Below are 22,883 nucleotides of genomic sequence, written 5' to 3'. Positions count from 1 at the left end.
CCCTGACCCCAGACTTTTGCCAATTAGCAGCTGGTTTAGACACCTGGGATGTTCCCATCGAGGATCCTACCAACCCTGAGGACAACCTGCCACGCGCCAGGCGTGCGACTATGGAGGTTAGCTCATCCGGACACATACAAACTTCCCCCGGATGCAGGGACAATTGGGCTAAAGATAGGCTGGCTTCATTAGATTTCTATGTATGCCCTAGGGATGATAGAAGCAGAGACAAAGCATATGCTTGTGGCGGATATGAACAATACTTCTGTGCTCAATGGACATGTGAAACCACTGGGGATGCCTACTGGAATCCCTCCTCCTCCTGGGACAAAATTATTGTCAAGAAAGGCTGGGTTAAAAATGGGGCAGGAACCACTTCGCTGCCCCTTAACATTACATTCACTGACAAGGGTAGACAAGCCCGGGAATGGCAGAAAGGTTATACCTGGGGACTACGCTGGCATATGTCAGGGACAGATAAAGGGGTGATATTCAAAATACAACTTGAGGTAAAGACAGCGGCCATACCAGTCGGCCCTAATCAAGTTTTGGCAGACCAGCGGCTTCCATCCGTACAGGAATATAAGGGACCATCAATTAAGCACAATGTACTACCTGTTATGCCCAGTCCACCTAGGACCCATGGCCCAACTCCCACCCCTAACCCCCCAGCAGCCACAATTGAGCCGGAAAGAGGAACGGGAGATCGTCTTTTAGGTCTCATTAGGGGGGCTTACCAGGCCTTAAATCATTCAGATCCAGATCGGGCCAACAACTGCTGGCTCTGCCTTAACCCAAGTCCCCCATACTATGAAGGGATAGCCCTCTGGGGTAACCATAGTAATGTCACTTCGCCACCCCCCACCTGCCAGGGCATGGATCACCATCTAACCCTTACCCAGGTGACAGGCACCGGATCTTGCATAGGAGCTGCGTTTGGCCGGCCCTTTTGCACTTCCACCACGACCGTCATCAAGGGGGACTATTATTTAATTCCACCGGAGGGGACCATTTGGGCGTGTAACACTGGCCTGACTCCCTGTGTATCGGCAGCAGTATTCAACCAAACTCATGAGTATTGTGTTCTGGTACAAATTTGGCCACGCATCACATACCACTCGGATGAGACCGTCCTCCAATATTACGGATACTTACCCCAAAAGGAAAAGCGGGAGGCTGTTACCTTGACCCTGGCCGTGCTCCTAGGGGTGGGGGGGGTGGCGGCAGGAATAGGCACTGGGGCCGCCGCCCTGGTGCGCACGGACCAATATATGCTTTTACATCAAGCTATGAATGAGGACCTGAGGGCCCTTGAAAAGTCGGTTAGAGCCCTGACGGAGTCATTAGCTTCCTTATCCGAAGTGGTGCTGCAAAACCGGAGAGGATTAGATTTGCTCTTTCTAAAGGAAGGAGGGCTTTGCGCAGCCTTAAGAGAGGAATGTTGTTTTTATACTGATAACACCGGAGTGGTAACTGAAACCTTAGATAAGTTAAAAGAAAGGCTAGAAAAACGTAAGAAAGAATTTGAGGCCCAGCAGACATGGTACGAAGGGCTTTGGAACCGATCCCCCTGGTTCACTACCTTAATCTCTTCCCTAATGGGACCCATAATCCTGTTGATGTTAATTCTTACAGTTGGCCCTTGCATTGTAAATCGGTTGATTCAATTTACTAAGGACAAACTTTCAGTCATTCAAACCCTGGTCTTAACCAGCCAGTACCAAAAATTGAGCCAAAGCGAGAAAGAGATCCTGTAAATACTGGAGTAAAAGGTTTTACTCCATGATAAAAACATAAAATGAGGGAATGAAGGACCCCAACTTCATTGGGGTCACAGTTAAAACTGGTTTTTAACCTTAACCACAGTTATAACGCTCTGCAAAGGTTTTCAGATAGCAAGCTCCATTAAGGCCTCCGGAGTCAGGACCTCCAGAGCGCTGAACAAATAACAGGCCTAATTCAGGACCTCCACAATGCTGAGCAAAGACACCTGAGCAAAGATAGCCTCATCTGGCTGCGAAACATAAGATTTATGGATAGGTCATAGGAACAAAGAAAGAGAAGATTGCGAGGCCTGAGTCACGTAGAAAGCGGGGCTCATCACGGATCAGGGGCTATGCTATCAGACATCTAGTCGCCAGCCAGAAAAGGGGAAGGCAGGATGAGAGGAACAATAAACCGCCAAGCAGTCCCCTCAATGTTATCTAGGTTAACAATTTACCACCCTGCATCTCGCTTCTGTAAACCTTGCTTTTTGCTCCCCTATAAAAACCCCTCACCCCCAACCTGCGGGGCGCAAAGTCCCCGAGAGGCTTTGTCGCCCGCAGGTACCTGTGTACCCCAAATAAACCTCTTGCTGCTTGCATCCGGCTGCGTGCTTTGACTGGTCTTTGGGCTTGGGGTCTCTCCCGAGGGAAGACGCCCAGCGGGGAGTCTTTCAGTTCTTGTGTATTTTCCAGCAAATTACATTTTTCAACGTGCTTTACTTGACTTGGCAGTTGTCAATAGGAGCATGGAGTTGTTCACAGTATTCCTTTATTCCTTAGAAAATGTCTGTGTGCTCTCAGGTGTGGCGATGACCCCCGTAATATGAGCACTTTTGTGGACAAGGCAGGAGAACTGCGATGAGTCAGAGCCAGCATGGGCTACACAGTGAGTCCAAGGCCACACCGGCACCACTGTCTTACACCTCTCCGGATCCAGAAGGAGCACTGCACCAAGCCTGGGAACCAGCTAAGGGGATCTGAGGGTGAAGAAAGGAATCAGCTCACATGTGCGTTGTTCTCATCCCTTCTCTTTATTCTTTCCTTCTCCTCTCTTCTCACAATGTTTTCAGTGTATATACACAACCAGACACATTTAGTGATTTTCTGACAGTTATATGGATGTCAGGCATACATTTCTCAGAGGAAAAAATACATATAAGGGGGGCTGGAGAGATGTCTCAGCGGTTAAGTGCATTGCCTGTTCTTCCAAAGGTCCTGAGGTCAATTTCCAGCAACTACATGGTGGCTCACAACCATCTGTAATGAGGTCTGGTGCCCTCTTCTGACCTGCAGGCATACATGTAGTCAGAATATTGTATACATAATAAATATTAAAAAGAAATAAAAACTAACAAAGCAAGTGCCTGTTACCTTACTTTATGTCTCAGAGGTGGCATGACTGTGAGACTCTCTGGCATAACTTTTTGTATTTGGTCATTTTGTTGTTGTTGTTGTTTATGAGACAAGGTTTCTCTGCAGCTTGGGAACCTGGCCTGGAACAAGCTCTTGTAGACCAGGCTGGCCTCAAACTCACAGGGATTTTTTGGCTCTGCCTCCCAAGTGTTGGGATTAAAGGCCTGTGCCACAACAGCCCGGCTTCTCTGGCATAATTTAAAAAGGCAAAAGGGTCAAAAGAGTAGGGGCTGTGTTTTCTAAGACAGGAAAAGGGGAGCTTGTGTGTCAAACTACATTTGTGTGACTAGTTAAGCTAGAAGTGTGCAGTTGGGAAATGTAGAAAAGTGAAAGAAAATGCAGCAGTGCTGAGTGCACCCTAAGCACTTTCTTCCACTTTTTCCATGGCTCCGAACATCGACTTGTGGTAACCATGGCAACCAGCGTAAGGTGCAAAAGGAAACTAGATGGCATTGCCATTTTCTCCCAATGTTAGCTGATTAAAGGAAACCTCTCAACACTATAGACAATATCTAAAGTAGTTAGATCAAAAAAAAAATCTATGGCTATATAGTGTAAAATCAAGAGCCCGACACTTTCAGCCTCTGGACCAAGCCCAGGAGAGCTTGTTCCCATTGACACCCAATAACAAGAATTTCCTTTCTCTGGGGACTTTTTGAGAATTCAAGTCATCCGGTATATATTCTAAATATCAAGACTATACAGTCAAAAGAAATGTCATCCTCCTAACTTTTCACAGATATAAGTGCCAGTAGATGAGGTATTTTCATGAGATAAGCACACATGCAGTGAGAAACACCCACTGCTAATCGTAGGGAGAAATGAGGCTCTTAGGAAAGAGATGAAGTGAATCAGGAGGACAATTACAGACAGGAGCAATTGTTCTCCACAACCTTGGCAGGTGGTGCTCCCTCACAGAGGGTCACTCATCTGCTAAGTCGGCCTGCTGAATACTAGCCATCCTGCTGTATCTCTGCTGGCCCTGATAACTGTACAGTGTTCAAATCAGAGTGACTCCCTTCAAATATTTATGACGAAAAGAAGAAAGCTTCAATCTACTTCTGTGTGTTAAGTTATAGTTTATCTGCAATGTAAAGAGAAGCAATGTTTCAGAACCTACCGTCTATAATATTACTTGGCACAAAGGAAATGAATGAATATGGTTTGGATCTGCACTGAAAGGTTTGAAAGATTATACACAAGTATTTCTCTATAGCAGTATATAAGAGCATGCATTATACCCTGTTCAAAGTCATCATTACCACCAAGACATGCATGCTTGAGCCCTTCTCTGGATTTCTATCGCTGCCCAATTCTGCGAATCCACTCCACCCAGATACGGGATGCACACCTCACTGTATCCAGTCTGGAGGGCTTGGAACAATGTCCTAGGAGAGAAAACAGACACACAAACACAGCGAGACTCGGGTCATCTGTTCAAAAGCAAATGCCTAAGTTTATTCAGAGTTCGCCAGGTTAAATACAATATCCCAGAGGGGGAAGGGTCTCCTCTCAGCCAGGAGTGAGATCATAGTGTTGACTGCTTGGCGCCCAGTGGCAGAGCAGCCAAGCAGGGGGTATCGAGCTGGAGGCAGTGTCAGACAGATGAGGTGTTGCTGTGAGAAACCTTCTTTGCAGGTGAGAATTACCATTTCAAGAGGGGATAAGGCTCTCTATGCTAATTCCCCAAGCCAATACAGCGAGCAGATGAGATGACAGGAAGCTACTGGTTGTATAGCAGTCTTGCATAAGGCCTGGAGGAGCCAGGGAAATCCTGGGATCCAACAGGTTTAGTTTTGGGGTGGGGGTTTGCTGCATATCCCAAGCAGACCTTAAACTTGTGATCAGGCTCTCCTGCAGTAATTACAGGCATGCATCCTCACGTCTGGCTACTGGCAGACTCATACTTGATCATATATTAATTATAATTCATGCTACTTTGAACTAGAATAGAACTGAATATGTGATTTCTCACCTGCCCTAGTGTCTAAGTCTCATTTATCACTACCAAAATGTGGAAAAATCCCAAGTGAATAAAGTGGTTTCGAAGGATTGATTTTTAATTCCCATGAAATGAGTAATTCTTCATTTCCAGATGTTTTGGGTAGTGATGTGCTATTACTGGTATGCAAGCATAGTTATAACTTCTAGAAGTTTCTAATCCATTACTAATTCTTAATTAGTATGGAGTGCTTAGTGTAACATGGACCATAGATCAGCATCTGTCTGCCTGTATATGGATTAGATACTGAATTGGATATTGGAGAAGAAATATAACAACAAACAAGAAAAAGTAGGAACCACTATATTGGGCTCACAAAGGCAAATTCTTCACTGTCTGACTCTTCAAAGACTGTTCTAACTCTAAACAAACCATGGATAAAATGGACACAACAACTCAGATATATAATTAGCTATTCTTTATTTTGGTAATTCCACCCTTAGGTATTTGAACAGTAGTATTCTTTTAATCTACCATGTTAACAGTTACTATCCCTTCCACCATACAATGGGGCTGTGTGTGCTAAATGTGATATTCCTCCTTCAGGTATTAACATAATTAACCTTTAGTAAGGAGTGTCCTTTAACCATCCCCTCACACACAGGGTCTCTCTGTATAGCCCTGATTGTCCTAGAACTCTCTCTGTAGAGCAGCCTAGACTCAGACTCAAGTTATCCACCTGCTTCTGTCTCCAAAGTACTGGGACTAAGGGCATGGGCCATTGTTGCCCAGAAGTGTCCTTATTTTAAATTCACAACTCACATAGGTTCTTCCAGATGAAGCCAGTTTACATTTATTCATGTATGTGACATTACTGGGACATACTTAATGATTACCTTTTATTAGTAAGAACACTGTTATAATTATGTGCTCGCTTAAGCTAACTATATTTATAAATTTATACAGAAACAGTATAAATTAATTAAAGCGATTTAATTGGTACCACAGTGTTAACAGATCCCAAAGCAAACTACTCCAGATTTTGTGAGACAGCCAGAAACGTGCTGCAGAAACAAATCTAGCAGAAGAAATTCATTACTTATGGGGGGACTTTGAAGATGATTCACTGATAAAACAGAAACCTTCTTTGCTATACAGAAGTAGCCAGCTAAGACATTACTATATAACTTGTGGATTAAAACATTAAGAAAGTTTGTTATAATTAGAAAGAAAAGTGCCTGATAAAAGCAGACAAAATAAGCATGGTGGGTTGCTTTTGGGATCTAGAAGAATAGTTGGAGATTCAGGCTCTAGTAGTGTTAACACAACTTTTAAGGAAGAGAAAGGCTGTATTTAGTAGTCATAATTACTGTTTTCCAACACGCTACAGGTTGGGACACAAATATGGATTTCTTAGTCTTCACAGATAGGGCACACGTTCAATGAGTTAGCAGTTGGTCTGCAATTATAATGAACAAAGCAGGAAACTGGAATCATTCACACTTTGTTCCCTCATTCCACACTCACTTAGAAATTTCTTAATTGAAAGAGTAATTACTAAACTATATACGGTATTACTTCTGACTTTAGAAGTACCAATTTAATCTTTCTTTTTTGAGACAAGTTTTGAGATAAGTTTTCTCACTCTAGTCCAGCCTGGTCTGAAGCTCAATATGTAACCCATGTTGGTCTCCTGCTCACAGCCTGCCTTCTGCCTTGGCCTCTCAAAGGCTGAGAATTGAACTGGGGGTTTCTAGCTGAGAGGCACAGAAGCAGTACTGCTCATTGCTCAGATACTGCTAACTCTACGCTTGAACTGTCTCTCTCATTTTCCACTGAGTTTTATTTAATTCTCTAATCAAGCATATAACATAGTTTTCAAAGCTAAGAAGACAATCAAATTGGAGACCGAAATAACTGATTTCTTTCCCTTTAGCAACTGTGTGCTGAAACAGTAGACATGGGGAAAAATGCACAGAAAGGCAGGCAGACAAAAGGCCATGAGTAAGTCAGAGGAAGCTAGGAGTAACTGTAGGGTCAAAGGGCAAACTGAAGCATGGAACCAGCAAATCCCTGATCAGGAAACCAACCAATCCCTAAGCACTGCGACTCTGAGCCAAGAGCCAGGGAAAGAAGCAGTTTTAGCCCTGACTCAAGAACCTAAGAAACACTTTGCCCCTAGAATCAGAGTCAGTGAAAGAATTATGCCCTGGGCCTAACATTAGAGCCAAAAGGCTTAAAAGGACCAGTGGTGGAAAAAAAAACACCCATATTCAGAGGGCCTAGTTTGGTCCTATGTTTGTTCACCCCATCAGTCTGGAATCAGTGAGTTCCCATTAGCTCAGGTAAGCTATTTCATTGGGTATCCCCCTCATGGTCTTCACTCCTTTGCACACATTGTAGATCCTCTCTCTTCAATTGGACTTTGGGAGCTCAGACCTTTTTGATTCCATTGTATTAAGAAGAAAGTTGTTCTCAGAATGTTTTCTACACATATTAATAATAATCTATTTCATGACTGCAAATTCCTGTTAATATATGGAAACAAGAAAATAGCAAGTGTGGTTTTGGCAAACAAACCTTGATCACAACAGGCAGTCTTGGCCTGACAGTGTTGTCCTTCCTCCTAAACCACCCTATTACCTTATGAAGTCAAAAGTGAAGAAGGCAGAGAAACAGAACACAGAATGGTTTTCCCTGACTACTCATCATGGTTTACTTCAAACAATGAGTTTATTACAGCTTCAGCATCTCTTTTCCTGTGGTATGTCTGTAGCCTTCTACAAACGGTAAACGGAGCTGGCTTGAGTAGCCATTTCTAAGTTTTCCAGAACTGGGAATTGAATTCAGGGCCTTGTGCATGCCAGCCAAGTACTTTACCACTGAGCTACACCCCATCCTGTCCAAAATATGCATTTCCTAACTTAGAGACAGCCTATGCTATGTAGTCACGGAAGGTTTGGAATCTCTCTGTAGCCCAAGACGGCCTTGAAGTCAAGACAGCCCCACCGTGGCCTTCACAATGTTGTCACCTGGATATGCCTTTTGATTGAAAACAGTACTGAAATTTTTGAAGAATTTAGGGTAAAATTTGTAACAACATCTTCTCAAGTTATTATTTTTCCTCACAACTTTTCATTAGTGGATTCTTTGATTACTTACTAAATTGTTACATCAAATACAAACACCTGGGGAGATAGCATGCTACCTTATTTATGTGTAGATTAATGGCAGGCTCTGTACTAGGTAATTTTTTCCTATTATTTTATCCTCATACAAACACACACAACTTAGGCCCTGCTCCCTGCTACTGACCTGCACAGAGATCCGCCTGCCTCTGCCTCCCAAGTGCTGGAATTAAAGTCTTGTGCCACCATCGCCCAGCCCATATTGCATTTTTTATTATTGATTGTGCTCTGTTTTATTTTATCTTATTTATTTATTTAGGTTTAGCTATTTCATGTAAATAAAGAGAAGTATAAAATCTAGAAGGGTTACATGATCATTTAAATTCTTAGTGCAAGTGTTACAACTCTGCAGGGAAAGAACCCTGACTATTGGGAAGTCAGGCTATACCTACAGCTGTGAAAAGAAGTTATCTTGGGTATCTACAGCTGAGGAGAAAGGTGCCCTGACTCTTGGGAAGTCAGGCTATACCTGACACTGTGGGGGGAAGGTATCCTGGATACCTACAGATCTGAAGAGAATGGTACCCTGACTATTGGGAGTCAGGCTATAAATAAGCATGAAAGGGAAGGTATGTGGAATACTTAAAGCCGAGAGGAGAAAGGAGTACAGACAGTCAGGAATTCAGGCTATATACCTGGAGCTGTGTTCTAGTAGGGGAGGTCTGGAGTGGATGTAGCAATCCTGCTTTTCGCCAAAACAGAAACATTATAGCTGGGCTCTCGTCCACTGATGAGAGAGCTTCCCAGCAGAGATGTCATTGCTTCACTGCTCCACTCTCCAGGGGAGTTTCCTAGCAGTGTGTCTATCACTTCTCTGCTGTTACAATATTGAGTTTCCCAGCAGAGATGTCCACTCTTTTCAGCTATGGACCAAGTATTTACTTCTCTGCTTCACTCAACTAAGGGGAAAACACCTACAGAAACATAGCAATCAGCTCTGGCTCTACAAAAGACTTGCTACTTCTGCTCCGCACCCATAATGTAATTTCCCAGCAGAGGTATCCCTTGTTTCTCTGCTCTGCGCAACTAGAAATTTCCCAGAAGAGATTCTGCTCTGCTCCAGAAAAAAAAAAAAGTCTTCACCCAAAAATCATTCAAGAGATTTATTTGGGAGAAAGAAATCCAGGATCGTAGATGCCTCTGCCAGAAACAGGTAGCTGCCAACTGAACAGGCAAAGAGCATATATTGGGCTTCTTAGGGGCAGGGTTTTCAGAAAGATTTTCAGGGAGGGAACTGCTCAGATTTCAGTCCATGAGCTTGAACAAGCTCAGTGATTGCTTCTGTGCTCAAAGATTTGTTAGTTTTCCTGCCCAGACACTGGTTGGTTTCATGCTCACTTGATTAGGGATGGAGTATGTTTCTTTGGCTCTGGTTTCAGGGTCAGAGTGTGTTTCTTTGACTGGCCCCTTTACCCCACACAATGGCTTCATAAACTCATTTTTTAAATTTGTTTGCAAGGGAAACAATGTAACCTTGGACATCCTGAAAGTTGAACAGATTGTTGACACTGTCAACATATTTTCTACAAAATAATCTTGTGTAACTGAATGCAAGTGTGTTGAATAAAGATCTTACCAAATACTTTAAAAGCCCTTGGTATTTTTACAGGTATTCAAAAGACTATTGTGAGATGCAAAGACTTCAACAGATTGACTGCACAAAAAACTTTCACTCCTATATACAATGCAAAGCTTTACCACACCAACTATATTTTCAGGACTCCCTGTAGTATGACTCCTCTCACAATTTTGAAGACTACTGACACATTTAAAGCTTCAGCACACTGATTACATTCATTGAGTTTCTCTCCATTACATGTTCTTTTATGTGTTTGAAGATTACTAGGATGAGTAAAGGATTTACCAAAGTGTTTACAATCACAGGGTTTCTCTCCAATATGTTGTTTTATTTGTTTAGGAATGATTGTGTTGTACAAAGGCTTTACCATAGTGATTACATTCATAGTTTGTCCCCAGAATGTCTTCTTTTATGCTTTTTAAGATACCTATGACATGAAAAGGCTTTGCTACATTGATTACATTTGTAGCGTTTCTCTCCCAGTATGTGTTCTTCTATGTCTTTGGAGGTGACTGTGGCATGAAAAGGCTTTACCACATTGATTGCATTCATAGGGTTTCTCTCCAGTATGTGTTCTTTTATGTATTTGAAGAGTAAATTGTTGTGCAAAGGCTTTACCACATTGATTACATTCATAGGGTTTTTCTCCAGTATGTGTTTTTTTATGTACATGAAGATACCTATGACATGAAAAGCCTTTACCACATTGATTACATTCGTAGGGTTTCTCTCCAGTATGTGTTCTTTCATGTGTTTGAAGAGGACTGGGGTGAGAAAAGGCTTTACCACATTGATTGCATTCATAGGGTTTCTCCCCAGTATGTGTTCTTTTATGTATTTGAAGACACCTATGACGTGAAAAGGCTTTACCACATTGATTGCATTTGTAGGGTTTCTCTCCAGTATGTGTTCTTTTATGCCTTCGAAGACTTCCTTGTTCTCTAAAGGCTTTACCACATTGATTACATTCATAGGGTTTCTCTCCAGTATGTGTTCTTTTATGTATTTGAAGATACCTATGACATGAAAAGGCTTTACGACATTGATTACATTCGTAGGGTTTCTCTCCAGTATGTGTTCTTTCATGTGTTTGAAGAGGACTGGGGTGAGAAAAGGCTTTACCACATTGATTGCATTCATAGGGTTTCTCTCCAGTATGAGTTCTTTTATGTGTTTTAAGAGTACTTGGATGTGCAAAGGCTTTACCACATTGATTGCATTTATAGGGTTTCTCTCCAGTATGTGTTCTTTTATGCCTTTGAAGATAGCTATGATGTGAAAAGGCTTTACCACATTGATTACATTTGTAGGGTTTCTCTCCAGTATGTCTTCTTCTATGTGCTCGGAGGTGACTGTGGTCTGAAAAGGCTTTACCACATTGATTGCATTCATAGGGTTTCTCCCCAGTATGTGTTCTTTTATGTATTTGAAGAGTAATTTGTTGTGCAAAGGCCTTACCACATTGATTGCATCCATAGGGTTTCTCTCCAGTATGTGTTCTTTTATGTGTTTTAAGATGACTGGGGTGAGAAAAGGCTTTACCACATTGATTGCATTCATAGGGTTTCTCTCCAGTATGTGTCCTTTTATGTGCATGAAGATTACCATGACGTGCAAATGCTTTACTACAGTGATTGCATTCATAGGGTTTCTCTCCGGTATGTATTCTTTTATGCCTTTGAAGAGAACCCTGTTCTCTAAAGGCTTTACCACATTGATTACATTGACAGCGTTTCTCTCCAGTATGTGTTCTTTTACGCATTTGAAGATTTCTACCATGTGCATAGGCATTGCCACATTGGCTAGATTTATAGGGTTTCTTTCCAGCATGTATTCTTTCATGCCTTTGACGATGACTGTCATATGCAAAGGCTTTAACACGCTGATTATATACAGAAGGTTTCTCTCCAGTATGTCTTCTTTCATGCCTGCAAGGATAATTGGCACACATAAAACCTTTACCACGTTCAAAACACTGTTGAATCAATATATCTCATGAATAAATTTTACAATTTGGTCCAATTGTAAAGATAAAATCTAAGATTTTATTACTGTGTTTATACTCATGTTGTTCCCCTTTATTAAGGGCTGTTTTGCATCTTTGAAGATTCCTGTGATGGTAACATCCCTTGTTACATGGTTCACATTTACAGAATTTTTTTTAGATTTATTTATTTATTATATATGAACAACATTCTGCCTCCATGTATAGCCGAATGCCAGAAGAGGGAACCAGATCTTATTACAGATGGTTGTGAGCCACCATGTGGTTGCGGGGAATTGAACTCAGGACCTCTGGAAGAACAGCCAGTGCTCTTAACCACTGAGCCACCTCTCCAGCCCCCAGAATATTTTTATATGAAATTTTACACATATTTCAAAAGAACTGGAAAAACTGAGAGCTTCACCACTCATTTCATTTATAAATTATCCTATACTTTTGACTCATACTCTGTTTGTTAAGTCACCTAGGACAAACAGAAGTTTTTACATAGTCCTAGTACTCATATGGCTTTTCCGCAATGTGAATTTGTTGATGTATTAACAATGAAGCTGGGAAACAGAATACTTATATACTTGAATCAAACTCAAGAAGTATACTCAATGTGGCAATTGCTACATAACTTCTAATTGTTCTCAGAGAGAAGAGTGTTATGTCTGTCCATAACCCTACACTCCTATGACTTATATCGAGAGTGACATATGAAGAATAGCAAATAAAAGGCCTCCATATTGGATTCACACAGTCTGACTTTCTGTTTCTCACAGACATGTGATACAGGAATTAAGATGTCTCCATAACAACAGCACCTTGACTCTTGGCCCTAACTGTAGCTCTCACTATACACAGCATAGGAACAACAAGTGTATTAGTAACACTAGCTTTACAATGGGCTGTATGTATATTAGAAAGTTTTGGAGATATACTTATCACCTATTCAACATGTATACCTTTTGTAATAGAGTGGTATGAAACTAAATAGATTGGGGCAGTTCTACAGCATGGCTCTCATAGAACTATGATTCAAATGGTGATATATGTTAAGGCATTGTTTCCTTGTCTTCTTTCTTAGAAGAATGCCTTGCAAATAAAATTCACCTACCTGAAATTGAGGCGCATGATATTGGGAGAATTTAATAATGTTCAATGTACATGAATTTATGTTCATTTACACTGTTGCTTTTGTTTACAACTTCCAGGACACATTACAATTTCTTCAGAGGCACATTTGTATCATCTTGCACATGATAATTACCTTCCATGTCTTTGAGAACTTTGACAGTGTTCCTCAATATTATGGTCCTCCCAACTGTATCCTAAAATATAGTACCAGAAAATGTATGCTATATTATTGAAAATTGTGCAAACTTTAATTTACTATCTTCACTGAACCTTACAACCATGCCTGATTTATTCACCTCACTTTTCTTTCCCAATCAAACTACAGAAAAACACCAAAATCCAATTAACAGTTCTCCCCTTATTATAAAACATAAAATAAAAAACAGTCTTACCTATGGTAGTGAGGTTCCTGTAGGTCTCCAGCATTACATCTTTGTAGAGATTCTTCTGGAAAGGATCCAGCAAAATCCACTCTTCCCAAGTAAAGTCAACATGCACATCATCATAGGTCACTGCATTCTGAAATATCCCACACATGTGTACAACAGAAAGCATGATACTGACAACACTGTAAATGCATAGTTCTTTGACAGTATACTCATATAATTGTGGTGTTCCTCATACTTATTCCATGACACAGAGAGTATAAGGTAATCCCAAAGTCACTTTAGAAGAAAACTGAATAGGAGGTTCACCTCTGTCATTTCTGTACACTGTGAACGGGATATCACCTTGCAAGAGAAATGACTATAAAAAATGGAGAGAGAGAAAGAAACAGATCAACAAAAGGAAACAAATCAACAATTCAGAGTACACATGAATAAAAGTGTACAATTCCTAACTACAAAATAGAAAAATAAGATGGGCAAGCTGAGGGTATTGGCTCACACCATTAACCCCTACACTCAGAATTTCCAGAGGTGAATACCAACCTAGTTTATGCAATCAGTTCCAGGACAGTCAGAAGTACATATTAAGGCCCTGCTTCCAGGGGAAGAGATATCTCAGCAGTTAAGAACACTGGCTATTCTTCAAGAAGTCCTGAGTTCAAATCCCAGTAACCACTTGGTGGCTCGCAACAATTCATAGTGGGATCGAGTGCCCTCTTCTGGCTTGAGTGCCCTCTTCTGGCTTGCAGGGATACATGCAGACAGAATATTGTATATATAATAAACAAATCTTAAAAGTAAAGACCCTGCCGGGCAGTAGTAACATACACCTTTAATCCCAGCAAGCGGGAGGCAGAAGCAGGCCAATCTTTGTAAGTTTGAGGCCAACCTGTTCTGCAAGAGCTAGTTTCAGGACAGGCTCCAGAGTTACGGAGAAACCCTGTCTTGAAAAACCAATGAATAATAAATAAACAAACAAACAAATAAATAAAGACCCTATTTCCCATGCAAAAATAGTCAAACAAACAAACAAACAAAAAACAGAAAGAGATTTTTTTTTTTATTGATGTCTTTACGGAGTTATGTATTCACTCCAGTTCTGTATTCACCTTCTAGAAACTTGAACCACCCCAAATTAAACTGTAACATAAATGAGATTTTATTAAGTGGCACACTGCATGTTGTGGAGGCCCAAAAAAGTGAGCCTATTTCCACCTTGTCTGATGGTCAAAGAGTTTGGAGGTTGTTCAAAATGGTTGAGAAGTGTAGCTACATGTCCCGACTCAGGATGTGTTATCTTGGTTCTTTTGACAGTAAAATTGCTCATACAAGTAGAACCATTCCATCCTCATAGATGGTCAGGTTATTCAAACCTGGGGAGTGATTACCTTCAGGATATTTGGTCTAGGGTAGCTTCATGGCCTAAACAACAGAATGCTAATGACTTGGTGTCTCAAAGTTTTGAAGGAATTCATTGCTCAAGTTGTCATTTATATCACGTTTAAAAAGTCTTTTGCTGCCTGATGGAAAATTAAACACGGATGATTTCAGTATTCACAGGAACACCTCCCAGGACTTTTCTTTGGTTTCTGTTTTATTATTTTTTACAAGTCTTAGTATTCTTTACTTATATTTCTAAATCCCCAGGACCCTACCCTGGCAAGAAGTCGTTTTGTCAAGGCTTGTCCCCGACAGCATGTTTGAACAGTTACAAATGGACAGATGAAAACATTAGCAATACAAATGTGGAGCATAATCAACACAGTGCAGAAGAGAACACTCAGTAGCAGGGAGGTCTTGCTGGTCTTGCATACAGGTGGGCTCACTTGCCAGTACCTACTTGGGGGATCACAAGTATCCACCATTCCATGTTGCAGTAAGGACACTTGCTTGTTCCTGGCTGTTTAGCCCCGAAATAATCACACAGAAACTGTATTAATTAAAATACTGCTTGGTCCATTAGCTCTAGCTTCTTATTGGCTAAGTCTTACATATTAATTTAACCCATCTCCATGAGGTTGTGGCCTACCAGCAAAGTTACAGCACATCTGTCTCCAGCAGCAGCTCCATGGCTTCTCCTTGACTCTGCCTCCTTCTCCCAACATTCAGTTTAGTTTTCTCTGCCTACCTAAGTTCTGTCCTGCTATAGGTCCAAAGTAGTTTCATTATTCATTAATGATAATCACAGCATAGAAGAGAACCCCACATCACTTCCCTTTTCTGTTTCAATAAGAAGAAAGGTTTTAACTTCAACATAGAAAAATTACATATAACAAAACAGGTATCAAGCAAGAATTACAGTTACAATATTTATATCCACTTTATCTTTAATCATATCTAAGGAAAACTATAATAATAGCTATCTATTTTAAAATTCCATCAAAGACTACTGAAGGATATAATATTACCTAAGTAAACAGGAAGTACATTGTAAGCAACTTCCAAAACTCTAGAATTCACAGAGACATCTCACTGCCTGGACAGGCACCCAAAGTTCTTCTGTACTGTTGGGGCATCCATCTTCAGCCTACTGGCCCATAGCATCTGGCAGACTTTTCCACAAAGCAGGAAATTTCAAAGACAGTTCCACCTATATTGGCAGTTTTTCAGTCACTTTCTTCCGTGTCCTCCAGAATGTACAGAATACCATCAAGCAGTCCAAGCAAGAGCAGTTTCTTGCCCAAATGGCTAGTAAACTCCTTAAGGAGCTTCTTCGATGCCCATCCTCCTCTTGAAGCAATTGGTGCTGCCAGGAACAGATGTATCTTACTGGCATGAAAAGCCCTAAGTTCTTAAAACATTTTAAATGCCATATTCTGTAGTCTTTGAAAAGTTTGACGAATACCTATCTATCTGAAATATATCTCTGTGCATCTAGAAACCTAACATGACTACAAGCTTGACTATTATAGATGGGTATCTATTAACCTGTATTTCTTAATTATATATTACATTTTTAAATGAGTTTCACAAACATAATACCTTAATCAACATAAAAAAGGCATAAACACAGTATAACAAAATTGACCTTGAATTTGTATCAATAAATCAAGATCCAAACCCACGTAAATCTCTATAGCATATTCCCCTTTAAATGTAAACAATATTTGGGAATTTGGGCATAGTACTCTCCAAACTGCTGCCTGCTGTTTATTGGGTGAAGTAATATTTTGAGGGGTGGTCAAAGTGACCTTTCAGGGGCTCTTGGTCCATCAAGCCATATTAGTCTGGAAGCAATCCACAGGTTTTCATCTTCTGTGGAAATAAAGAACCTCTTTTCCAAAACAACATATGCTTAGACCTATATTTTGAATTAAAGATACCTTTAAAGTATATTTGTTGGTTACTTAGCTCCTTCACAATCGAAAACTTCAAAGAAAACACAATAATATACACAATCCAGGCTCAATGCAGGATGGTCAATGGATGTGTTAAAAGCATTTGGGTTTCATTGCTAGGAAATACTGACTTTGACATTGCTAAATGTTTTTCTTGACACAGGGAGCAAGAAAGTGAACAGGAACACGGCGGCACAGTGATGTCTGAAGTCGGTGAGCAGATACTCCCTCTGCAAAAATCATGGCCTGAACATGCTCTTCTTGCCCCCTTTTCACCCAACCTTACAGTATCCACATGATGAGTCTTGTCTTCTCCCAGGCCTAGCCAACTTATGGTTCTAAGAAAGGGAAACTAGGAGCAGCCAGCAAAATGATTTGTGTAAGGAAAGAGAAAACCAAGGAGAGCAGGTAGCACATAGGCTCCTCCGGTAAAGTCCAGAATTATACAGCAAACTATCCACCGGCCTTGCCAAAAATGGGTTAAATTCTCCCTGACCTTGCCAAAAAGGAGAATTTGTTCATGCTATTTCCAACCCTTGTCCCACAAAGAAGTCACATGGCTACCGGCACAGGGGTTTCAGGACAATATCTCTTAGTCATTTCAGGTGTCAGCCGCTACTCCCTGTCATGCCATTATCAGAAATGAATATAGACAAGCATGGTATGAGAGTCTGAGAGATCTTTTTCAATTTGAGCCCGTTTGGTCTACAAAGTGAGTACAATAGTAAGAAATGTCTTAGTAGCACACACACATACACACACAAACACAGGCACATGAACATAGCTGAATATAATTTTGCATTGCTTGAGACAAGATCTCATTAGAAAGCTCCAGTTGGCCTAGAACTCACAATGGATATACTGAATATTTTAAAACAAATTTCAGTAAACATTTCATTCTATGCCATTGGCTCATTATTCAAAGCCTGGCAGTTTTCTACACAAGAGGGAGCTTATAACAACTTTCTTTATATTCACTTATATTTCAAGAGAACTGGAAGTGGGAGAATTTCATAATCTTTATGTTCTTAGGTTGTTTTTCTCCATCCAATCATTCTATGAAATCAATATCAATTTTTTTGAACTTTTTCTAATTTAGAAACATTTTAACTAACGAATTGTAAATGGAGGTGTTTGGAAGTTTTGCTTCAATGCTAAGACTCCAACTATAGAAGCTGAAACAATGCTTACCAAAGAAAATATTCCACCTGCCAGCAAATCAAGGAGTTTTGAAGAATACTTTTCTAAAATAGGTAGAAATTTTCCAATTACTGTATTGGAATTGTTGGGAAACTACTCTCTTTTAAATTTTCCTGGGGTGAAAAATAAAAGAAGGCTGTTGGTTCACAGGTATAGTACTATGTGCTGTACTATCAACTGATGCGGGAGAATTGTCTATATTCTGTCAATCATATTTTAATAAAACGCTGATTGGCCAGGCAGGCAGTATAGGTGGGAAAACCAGACAGGAAGTAGAGGTGATGCAATGAGAACAGGAGAATTCTGAAAAGCAAGGAGGTTCCTCAGCCATTCCTGTGCAGACCACCGAAGAGGCAACATGTAAGCTGTCACACTGAGAAAGGTACTGAGCCCATGTGGCTAACATAGATAAGGATAATGGGGTAACATAAGTTATAAGAGCTAATAAGTAGCCTGACCTAATGGGCCAATCAGTTTATAACCTTATGGAGTCCTGTGTGTGAATTTTTTCTTTGGGCTTGCTGGTTGTGGGGTACTGGGGGGGACAGATACCCCAACAAGCCAGCCCTCTTGTTACAATCAACACAATGAGTTAATAGTTGTTATTGTTGTTTAACATGAACTAAAGGATGACTATATGTGACCACTAGATTTTCTACTAATAACACATGAGGGGCAACTATGCAAGCCTATGAGCAATATGATTGTATCAGAGGTTTATTAGCAGTGATTCTCATATTATTTTCTCTCTAAAGAATAATAAAACATGTACAGCTTTTGTTAGAGTTTCTATTGCTGTGAAGAGATACCATGACCATGGCAACTCTTATAAAGGGAAAACGATTCATTTGGGCAGCATACGTTTTCAGAGATTTAGTACATTATCATTACGGTGCCACGTGGGAGCACGCAGGAAGTCACGATGCTGGGGACGTTGTACATCTTGACCCACAGGCAACATGAAGAGAGATGAGACTGGGTGTGGCTGAGCATATATGAGACCTCAAAATCATCACAACAATAGAAACCCTAACTAAGACACCATGTCTGGTTGGTATCTATGAGAGACCTCGTCTTTTCTAAAGGAAAATGGAAGATGGGGAGGTTTGGGGAAAAGGTGGAGGACTGAGAGGAAATGGTGCAGTTGGGATGAGAGAAGAATAAATAAAACATAAATGAAAGAGCAGAATATGAACAAGCAAAGGAAGATAGAATCCAAGAAAGACAAAAACTCAACAGGGCAAATCCTGTGCCTCTGTCTCAGGCAATGGGGCTTCATTTTCAAAGGGCATAGATAGCTCTATTTCTGCAACTTCTCACAAATCTGTCTTTTGCTACTTCCAATCCCCATACACATTGAGAAATGACAGATGCCTCATAGCTTAGGATCCCCACATCCTGTGGTCTCAAATTCAACCCGCCTTCATCTTCACCACTGCATACAATGAACCCTCACACTCTCCTCACTGAGGGTCCGACTCTGTCGAACACAGATGGGTACAATAATGATGAACTGACCACAGAAGAAGAATCCATCCATAACTTTTAAACTTAGCATCTTTCTTGTTCCCAGAACATAGGAGACCCTGCCAAGTTTGGATGGACCCTACCAAACATGCACAACTGTTGTTGCAGGTTCTGTGTGAAGTTCCTTCCTGGGACTAGAAATCACTTTCCTTACTCCTTCCATGAATTAAAGGCTCAGCTGGATGGAGTCTTAGCCTTGGGGCACATTCCTAAACTTCCACTGCAGAGCCAGGGCCTTCTCTTCAATGGGGCCAAACTCCTTGAAAATTCCTGCCTCTTTGCCACCACCTGACTGCCATATGAAACTACCTACTGCTGTTTTTCTTTACAAAACACAGACTTTTCATTTCTTTCTAAGCCCATTTGTTTTTCACTGTAGACCTGAGTGAGTCTCAGGAATAACCACCCAACAGAGACAATATTTCATCTAAGAAATCAGCCCATTACTTTTTAATAACATCTTACTTACTTTTTCAGTACATGGTGAGAATAAGAAAAATTTGGGGCTAAAATATCCCACAAATGACCTCTAGCTACATTTCTCATGGAGTATGATAAGCACTTGTGCTAACTTACCAGGCCAAGGTCACCTAATAGGGCCACAAAGAATGAAGCCAATCCTTGGATAGCGGAACCACAGCAAGTCAAGGCTGTGACTGATTTATTAACAGCAACCAGACTTTTATGCCTTTATCAGAAACAAAAGATAATGGCAATTTCCAGGATCAATACAATTATACTTGCCATGGTATAAGGAAGTTCGAAACTGTACAGGGTACACAAGATTAATCTCTAAAACCAATTGTCCTGTGATGCTTCCATGCTTCCTTGACTACTAAGGAATCATACAGAAAAACACAAAGCAGTCTGAATGTTTCATTGGCTGGGGGTGGGGTGCATCAGGAACTGGAAGGTACATTGTGCCTCAGGAGCCATGGACTTTAACCTGGAAATCCTATGAGGCATGTCTTTCAAGGCAGATAGGCCAGACCATGTCCACAGTTCCCTGCAGAGCCTTACCCACTAAAATCCTATACCCTTGAGTTCTACTGTTGGCAATTACTCTCAACACTACAATTTTCCAGGTCCTTCTAGAACAGCTGATGTAGCTCTGTGAACAGCTTTCTACGGTTTTACCATCTAGAGTCCTAATACCTTCAACATCCCCCCAGATCTCAACATTCACGACGGGTCCTTTGCAACAACAAAATCACCTTTGAAGCACCATATTTTTTTGTTCCAAGTTTCTTCTCCGTGGCCGTCATTAAAGTCTCTAAGTAAAAGCAACTCAGATAATGAACAGGTTTATGTGGTTGATACCCCTAGTTCACAATCCCGCCTGGTGGGAGATTAGGATAAAAACTCAAGCTAATAATTGAAGGCAGCACATGGGAAACATGGTTTCCTGGCTTTCTCTCTTGCTTAGTCACTGTCTCAGGCTCAGCTTTCCCTCTAATCCAGCCCACACCCACTAGCTGAGAGATATTGACAACTCAGTGGAAGAGCCAATTACTAAAGCAGCAAAAACCAAACAAAGATAGCAACAAATGGAGAACACAGAAATGCCAGGAAATGAGACAAGGCAAGCCTCTAAGATCAAGTAGAGAAAACTAAAACTGTCTCTCCACAGAAAGTTCCCAAGCTAATAAAAACTCACGGAACTCATGACAAGACATTTTATGAATACAAATTTGGTGAAGGTCCATTATTTTCCAGAAAATGAACATAATGAGACTACAATTAATAAAACCAGCAGCACAGATGACACCACTGGCAAAACAAGACACAAACGCACACCTACAAATATATATGGTGGTCTCTTAAACAAGAATGACAAGATCCTAATCAAAATCAAACTCCAAGTAATCACAGCCACCACTCATCCTATGCACTCAGTCCTCTCCTTGGCCACTCACAGAAAAATTATTGGAAGGCGTGGCGTGGTAGCACACACCTTTCATCCCAGCACTTGGGAGGCAGAGGCAGGCGGATCTCTGTGAGTTCGAGGCCAGCTTGGTCTATGGAGTCAGTTCCAGAACAGGCTTCAAAGCTACAGAAAAACCCTGTCTCAAAAACTAGAAAATAAATGAAAGAAGGAAAGGAAGAAAGAAAGAAAGGAAAAAAAGAAAGAAAGAAAATTAGTTGGGCAAGGAGGTTGTCCCACCAAAATTGGAGATTTACTTGAAGCCTTCTGATGCTTTAACTTTGTAGAAAATAGTTTCGACTACTGAAAGAATCTCATTCTCTTCTGATAAAGGAAAGGATGTCTGTTAGGATCACTATATGACTCCCTGAAGCCAACATGAGAGAGAGGAAATGAAAAATTTTCCAAATAAAACGCAAGAAAACAGATTTTGAAAGAATGAGTACGCACCCAAAGCAATCGGTTTTGCTCTAATTCTTTATAAGTCACAAGCACTTTTGAAACAAGTTTATTACTGTTTTGTGTATGTTTGTGCATGAAGAGAATACTTTCTACATGCACACAGACGACGCACAAATAGTGAGGGTGTCAGATTAACTGGAGACTCCCAACTTGAGTGTTGGTATCTGAACCAGGGTCACCCCAAAGAAGAGTTTCTGCTAAGGCACTGCCAAGACACATAATACATTTTATTCAATAAACCAAAAGTCTTTCATAGATTAACAACAACAACAAGACCAAGAAAGAGACTCTGGATATGATGTAGTTTTTATCTCAAATAATTATTTTGAAAAGTTGAAGCAGGTCTTAGGGCCATAAACTCCAGAGTCCAGGGATCTGTGTGAGAGAGCACCAAGGATTGCTCACACCTTTCTCTAAACCTGTGGATCTAAACCTGGAAAATAACAGTCCTGTAAACAGGGTAAAAACTCCTTACAAAGATACACTATTTTGGTTAAACTAGTGTAACTGCAGTAATTTGGTTACGCAGATTCTTGATTGCCCTGGACTGTGGACCTCCAGAAATGGCCACACAAAATATTTATGAAGCAACTAAAGTTGGTTACCTGTCTCCACATTGCTATTATCAACTACTGCCAAAGCAGGAAAGCTCTCCCCTCCTTCCAGTCATTTCCTTTCTGTGCTGTGCCTGCATCAGCTTCAGAGTTGATCAGTGAACTCAGTTCCTGCACACGTCCTTCTTCATCTGTAACTCCCCAGGAAAAGTCAGAGAGGCTGGAGGACACCATTCCCTGGTCTCTTATCCTTCTCACTGACCAGTCATGGGCCAGGCTAGCAGGAGTTGCAGGACTGTCTTCCCAGCACTGGGCAGCAGAGGCAGGATTAGGTGTTTAAAGCAATTCTCAGCCTTATATTTCCAGACAAGCCTGGGCTGTAGGAAATACTGCTATCAAGAGAAATAAATAAATCAATAGCACTTGAGGAAAAAAAAGGAATAAAATTTCTAATGATCACAAAACACTGGAGGACGG

The 22,883-nt window shown here is 40.9% G+C and overlaps 2 protein-coding genes across 4 annotated transcripts in view; both read right to left on the bottom strand.

Moving 5' to 3' along the window:
* LOC148118594 (uncharacterized) overlaps window positions 1-22,883 on the bottom strand; it is a 150,297-nt gene that overhangs the window by 123,860 nt on the left and 3,554 nt on the right.
* LOC146890201 (zinc finger protein 431-like) lies at window positions 10,196-13,759 on the bottom strand. Of its 3 annotated transcripts, XM_087900567.1 has the most exons (4): window positions 13,708-13,731; window positions 13,405-13,531; window positions 13,146-13,206; window positions 10,196-11,816 (listed from the first exon to the last, which is right to left on the bottom strand). In XM_087900567.1, the coding sequence occupies exons 1-4, from the start codon at window positions 13,714-13,716 to the stop codon at window positions 10,346-10,348; spliced, it is 1,668 nt and encodes a 555-aa protein (XP_087756693.1). In that variant the 5' UTR covers window positions 13,717-13,731; the 3' UTR covers window positions 10,196-10,345. The 3 variants fall into 3 exon arrangements, with proteins under 3 accessions (XP_087756693.1, XP_087756692.1, XP_087756694.1); XM_087900566.1 differs by lacking the exons at window positions 13,146-13,206; window positions 13,405-13,531; window positions 13,708-13,731 and adding an exon at window positions 12,993-13,138; XM_087900568.1 differs by lacking the exon at window positions 10,196-11,816 and having other exon boundaries at window positions 13,142-13,206; window positions 13,405-13,759.

The sequence above is a fragment of the Myodes glareolus genome, chromosome 22 (assembly GCF_982192425.1).
Source record: "Myodes glareolus chromosome 22, mMyoGla1.1, whole genome shotgun sequence".
In the NCBI taxonomy this organism is placed as follows: Eukaryota; Metazoa; Chordata; class Mammalia; order Rodentia; family Cricetidae; genus Myodes; species Myodes glareolus.
The sequence above is the reverse complement of the archived record's forward strand: the minus strand, read 5'-3'. Positions and strand labels throughout refer to the sequence as shown.

Bases quoted from the DNA above. Each gene is read 5' to 3' on its own strand.
- LOC146890201 (XM_087900567.1), bottom strand. The intron at 13,207-13,404 runs GTAAGACTGTTT...ACTATATTTTAG, and splicing joins CAGGAACCTCACTACCATAG to GATACAGTTGGGAGGACCAT. The intron at 11,817-13,145 runs GTAATTATCATG...TTATCCTTGCAG, and splicing joins AGTTCTCAAAGACATGGAAG to GCATGAAAGAAGACATACTG.